At 38.5% G+C, this 6083-nt stretch overlaps 1 protein-coding gene across 1 annotated transcript; it reads left to right on the forward strand.

Annotated features, from left to right (window-relative positions):
* Positions 1 to 463: 463 nt before the first annotated feature.
* On the forward strand, positions 464 to 4836 carry LOC106696065 (serine protease inhibitor Kazal-type 9-like). Its single transcript, XM_014451126.2, has 4 exons — positions 464 to 649; positions 1366 to 1394; positions 3518 to 3636; positions 4684 to 4836. The coding sequence occupies exons 1-4, from the start codon at positions 604 to 606 to the stop codon at positions 4727 to 4729; spliced, it is 240 nt and encodes a 79-aa protein (XP_014306612.1). The 5' UTR covers positions 464 to 603; the 3' UTR covers positions 4730 to 4836.
* The last annotated feature ends 1247 nt before the right edge of the window (positions 4837 to 6083 follow it).

Here is a 6083-nt window from a genome sequence, read left to right on the forward strand (position 1 = left end):
GTATGAGTCATTCCTTGTTTATGCTTAATCAAGAATTGGCAGTTGATACCTTTTCTCTGTGCCCATTCTGCTGTCTCAATTGGCAACATTTTCCATTGACACTAGAGAAGAAAGAAGAGATCCTGGGAATATTTCAACACCTATAAACTGCCATGCTGATGACAGTTCTTGCAAGAGTAGTACAAGTACATGCAGTAAAACTAGTGAAATCACTTAACCTCCTTGTAACTTCACTTCCTCATCTGTAGAACAAAAAGCAACGGTAATAACTGTGTGACAGATTTGTTATGAAGATCAAATTGTGTAACAGATGTGAAAGCACTCACACTTTTAAGGACATAAAGAGACAAGGAAATAATGCAAGCTTTATCGGGTCCTATTACCTATTAAACGGTCATGTAAATTCATTTGTCTTTCACAATAAAAGAACTTCCATACCCGGCACATGTTTCTGACCTCCCAGGATTCTGATCCTGCAAATAGGTGTTTCACAATCGAGGCAGGAACTCTTGACAATATAAAAGCAGCACGCAAGTGGCTGGGCAGACACCAGAAAGTCACTTCTTTTGCCTCCATCTGACTGCCCTTCGCCTCTTCAGCAGCATGAGAGTGACAGCCTTTTTCCTGCTCTTGGCCCTGGCACTAATCTGTGAGTATCTCCCTCATAACACTGCCCCTCCCTTGATACCAATAGCTCCTGTCATCTTCTGCCCACATAATTCTGGGGTATACACTTCACATAGATAATAAGGAAAGTTTTTGAAAAGGCACATTTCTTTGGTCTCTACCAATACATCACTAAATCATATCATCTCAGGCACTGAGTTGGACCTAAATGGTCAACTAAGACCAAGTCAATTTTGTGTAACCACTTTGGAAAGTGTTCATCCAGACTCTACTCTGACTTGATATCAGTATTTACAGGGACTGATTTCTTCATGAAGCAGTCCAACCCATTGTTGGGCAGCATGAACTGTTACTTTCCTCCCACTATGGAGTTGAGATCTGAATCCCTAGAATTCTCAATCCCTGCCATCTCTGCCTGCTACGAAAGAGCACACACTTCCTAAAAAGAAAACTCCATTGTTTTCTCTTACTATTTCCTAAACTCTGATTATGATAGGAAGAAATAAGACTCGTTATTATAGCAGCTTGTCCATGCTTTTGACTGCACTCCAATTCTGCTCTTAAACAAAAATCTGTTTTGTGCGTCAACTTTTGATATGCTGATACAAACGTTCTGAAGAGAATCTTATACTTTTCATGACAGGTTGAGAAAGCTGAAACATAAATCAAATATTATTTTTCTAATGAGATTAGATTCTTCCAGAGATTAATTTTTTCTTGTACTTGTTTTTCTTACAGATGTAGAATGTGCCCCACCTGGAAAACAGGTCAGTCCATCCGTCTTGCTTTGAAAGTGCTGCTTTTACGTAATTTTAATGCCTGTGTCAGTAAGGAAAGCTTGACATTGTACAGAATTACATTGCTATCCATTTGAACAGTTACTTTGTAAAGTTTCAAAACTGCTTTTATACAAAAACACTACACAGACCTTTCTAAGATGGAGGTGATGGGGGGGAAATGGTTAGATACCAGCATCTGGGGTTCAGTCCCAAGTCTTTGATCAGGTGACACTTAAAGCCCTAGTGCTTGGAAAGACTTAGCACAGTACCCACGCATAGGAAAGCTCAGTAAGGACAAGTCCTGATTCTTAACATTTTTAAGTGGTCCACACGTTTCTTTGTTCTCTGACTTAAAAAATGAAGATTTTGGCTCATGTGAAGCTTTCCTTCATGGCTCATGTTAAGTCATGACTCTTATTAAGAAAATGTCGGTGTGACTGCAAAAACTTTAAACCATCAGCCAGGCACTATGGGTTCTAGTCCAAGCTCTCCAGCTTTTTAGCGGTGTGACTCTGTGGCCTAGGCATCTCTTTTCATGTCTTTGAGTCTTTTGTTTTAACCTATTAAATAAAATGATGTTAAGAACATAAGTTTGGAGTCAGGCAGGCCTGAATTCAAGCCATCCTTCACGACTTAGTAGCTGTGTGAGAATGACAGGGATTAATGAGCATTAAGCCTTGGTCATTTCCTGGTCACTTTTTGACCATCACACCAATTCTGGCACTGGGAGTTGAGCAGGCAAGGACAGGAGGTGAAATCATGCTTGTGTGTCCTCAGCATGGGGCGCTACACTTTCTGTTCTGCTCCACTAGACTTGAGGTTCCTCTGCTATCACGGCATGCTTACTATTTGTATTTCCAGCACTCAGCTCAGCTCTAAGACGAGGGCTCAGTGACTAGAGGAATGACTAAGTTCACTCCTAGAACATATCTGAAGGGGAGGAGGAATTCTACTTTAACTTTGAGCATATTTCAGGATATCCAAGTAGAAACATTAAACAATTAGTAAAATATCATGTCTGGACCACTTGGGCAGAAAAAGCTTGGAATGCAGTCTTCTATATAGAACTGGAGTTTGTGCAACCTGGAAGGGAAGCCTAGGGAGAGAAATTATAGCTATTATTTATTCAGTGTTTTCCGTGTTGTGTAGTGCTAAGCATTTCACACACATCTGCTCAGGTATGCATTTGTTACTTAATCTGACAATGTAGGTATATCACCTTCATTTTGCAGATAAAGAAACTAAGGCTCAGAGAGGCGAAATAATTGTCCCAGGTTCGGAGAGTCAGGATTTGAATTCCAATGTGTTTGATTTTTCTGTCCACACTTTTCAATTTGCTCATAGATGAAAAACCCAGGAAATTCTTGCTTAGTAGTTGTGTACTTGCTCCTACAAATGGCTCATCCCCTTGGCTTTGCTCCAGGAATTTCAAAGAGTGTTTATCAACTACAGTCTACAATAATAAAAGCGTAATATGCTAATTAGACTGGACAACCTTCTGGACGAAGCTGGGGCTGTGAGGGAAGCCTGGGTCCTGGGTACCTGCCAGCAGGCAGAGGGAAGCCCGGGTCTCAGGTTCCAGAGGGAAGCCGATGCCAGCCTCTGGGGGAAGAAGTCCTTCAATTGCATGAATTTCGTGAATCAAGCCTCTAGTGTTAACATAAATCTGTCTATGTGCTGTTGATGTGTATAGTAAGTCATTTGTTACCAATAGTTAAAGTTGTCATTGGTGTCCTAGTTATTAAAATGACAGTATTTCTATAATACATCTCACACTTGCATTCATTTAGAACTCTTTAAGTGAAATAGAGAAATCAGGAAACAAAATGTACCGTGAGCATTAAGAACTGACACATCACCCAGTACTAACTACAGTGGGTGGATTCTACGTTTAAATAAATGGTGATTTAATTACCAGCTACCCCTCATGATTTTATATCTTATATAAAACATCTCTATACTTGATATATTTCAAAGAAGTTAGACGAGGACAAACAACTAGAATACAAAATGAATGCATCGAGAACCTTCTAAACTTACTTAGAAAATTCTAAATCCTGGGAATAAAAATTTGGTAGAAGGAATTGAAGATTTTTAATATCTATTTTCAGATTGATTGTAGTCAGTATAAACACCTACCACCAGGAATATGTGTTCTAAGATATGGACCAATTTGTGGATCTGATGGCAAAACTTATACCAATGATTGCTTCTTTTGCGATGCAGTTCAGTAAGTATTGAAACATTTTTCTTTTCTATATTTAAAGTATAATAATTGTGTTAAGACAAATGTATCACATTTCAAAAAAGTGGTTTAAGGCATAAGGAATATGTGGCTCATCTCACATTGAGTGTGATGAATGGGATTCTCACAATTCATAGGAATTGGAGTCCCTGGTACCATTGTACCCCTACATATTCTGGTAGTAATAGTCAACCAGAGAAGCCTAGCATCTCTGAATTGGAAGGAAACTGAAGGGTAATCTAATTCCACTTCCAACTAATAATTTATTGCTTACACTCCCTCTACAAAAAACATCACCAAGCCATCTCACAGTCTATGCTTGATTATTTCCAGGGACAAGGAACATTCCCCCTCCTCGGCATGCCAGTCTGCATCTGGTAGCATGTTTATTGTTCAGCTTCAACAGTTGAAATGCATTAGAGTCCCCTAATGACTGATACAAAAGGGGGACAATAGCTGCAAAACCTAAAGAACTTGCTCTGTTTCAGAGTATGATTTCTCCACAAAATGTGTATGTTGGAGTGCTAACAAAAATTAAATAGCCAACAGTACTTTAAAGGTTAAAGAGTAATTGTCTGCAAGATATAGTAGCATCAGCTCAAAAAAACTTAAATGATAAGTTATGTACTAGAATATATAGAAACATATAGTTCCTTCTAACTATTCCCAAAATATACATGGATAAAAACAAACATCTAATATATACGGTATATTATATATCGAATGGTTTTTGTAATAAGCAACAAGTTACAATGTTATGACAGGAGGCGTCTAAATATGCATCACCTTTAAATAAAATAATCCATTAAAATATGTTTTCAGGGCCATAAACTGTGTTGTATTTGGAGCATTGTTCCTTATTAAATGAGCATTGTTCCTTATGATAAATATTTCTAAATTGCAATCACTCCTCTTAAATACGTCAGTAAAGGAGGTAACCTGGTACATTTGGGGGGATCATTAGTAATGTTTGGATGCTAATAAAATGTTTATGGCATCAATATCTCATTTGTTACTCTTTCCTCTCCACAGGAGAATTGACAACAAACTTAAATTTGTACGCTATGGGGAATGTTGAATCTATCCTGTGACTCCATTCACAAGAGGCACATGTCTTCTCCCATATGATCTTGCCACCATTGTCTTGATTTCTTTGTAGAATAAAGTAGACCTGAGAGAAATAAACATCCCTGACTCTTTTTATTTAAGAGCAGAATCTTCTAGATTTGTTTCACTTTGGGGTATTGTCTAAAGACCATGTTATGGTCACATTCTGTGGGGGAAAGCCAATTAAGACCGGTATGGGAATCAGAAAATCAAAGGACCTAAAGCTGATGCCTTCTTCTTTCTCAAGCTGGGAAAACACCATCCGTGCATGACTTAGGTCTAAAAAAATCGAACAGATAAAGAGGGTGTTCAACGAATGCTTTATAAATAAACTAAATTAAGATGAAGTGGAATGTACTTCTGTCACAAGTAAGCAAGTAAATTATAGTGTTTTATCCCAGATAATCCTAAAAGCAGATATCAACTCCTGATCCAGCTGCAGAATTTGTAAGTATAGTAGCATCCTAATGCATAGCATTCTGTTTGCTTTCAAACTCTGAATTCCTTCTTCTAGTTCCCATAAAAGGAATCCACACACAAAAGGAAATGCTTTTCTCGATATCCTGTGGGAGTGACTGAGACGGGAGTTACCTTGCACAGCCACAGACTAAAGCTCCCTCATTATATTCCAACCTCTACTCTCAGCTCTTGCAACACCACTGTGCAAATCCTTGTCATTTGTAACATGAAAAGAACATTCCCATAAAATTTTAAAGATGCAGGAATAAAATAACACAAAACACAATTAAATACATTGCCAAAATGTGTTACTAGAAGTGAAGCCTACTCCAATTATAAGAATTCTCACTCTGTTTCCTTTTTAATTAGTTCTTCCTCATATGTAAGCATAGCAGGCATTACTACATCCAATAAACAGGTCCTTCTGGAACAGGTAACTCCTGTTGGTCTCAGGACAAATGCTGAAATATTGGCTTTGGAATTTTCATGAACAATAAGAGTACAGATCAAGGAAATGGAAGTCAGGTCTATAAATACATGTCTTAACAAAACGCATCCAACTGGATGCACCCTGAACACTTTTCAGAATTTCTTAAGGAAAAAAAAAGAAAACACTGAGTCAAAAAAAATAGGTTTTTTAGAGTGCCTGCTTACAACTGGAAAAAGCTGCTGGAGTTCTGAAAGATGCTCTGGAGGGTGCAGGAAACTATCATTCCCAGTTGCTTCTTTCCTGGGACAGGAGGCATTTAGTGCTCAAACATAGGATTAGGGTGTAGAACTAAGGCCGGGTTCAGAGATGCCCCATGTGACTCAACATAGAGGAAGCACTGGGTTGGGGTTTCATTCACCAAGAGCCCAGCCCCCAG

This window comes from Myotis lucifugus, unplaced genomic scaffold (genome assembly GCF_000147115.1).
Source record: "Myotis lucifugus unplaced genomic scaffold, Myoluc2.0 scaffold_8039, whole genome shotgun sequence".
Taxonomy (NCBI): domain Eukaryota; kingdom Metazoa; phylum Chordata; class Mammalia; order Chiroptera; family Vespertilionidae; genus Myotis; species Myotis lucifugus.

What these genes read in the sequence shown, in the direction of transcription:
- LOC106696065 (XM_014451126.2), top strand. Translation starts at nt 604, where the DNA reads ATGAGAGTGACAGCCTTTTTCCTGCTCTTGGCCCTGGCACTAATCT. An exon ending in GTGCCCCACCTGGAAAACAG is followed by an intron (nt 1,395 to 3,517) that starts GTCAGTCCATCC and finishes ATCTATTTTCAG; the next exon opens with ATTGATTGTAGTCAGTATAA. An exon ending in TTCTTTTGCGATGCAGTTCA is followed by an intron (nt 3,637 to 4,683) that starts GTAAGTATTGAA and finishes TCCTCTCCACAG; the next exon opens with GAGAATTGACAACAAACTTA.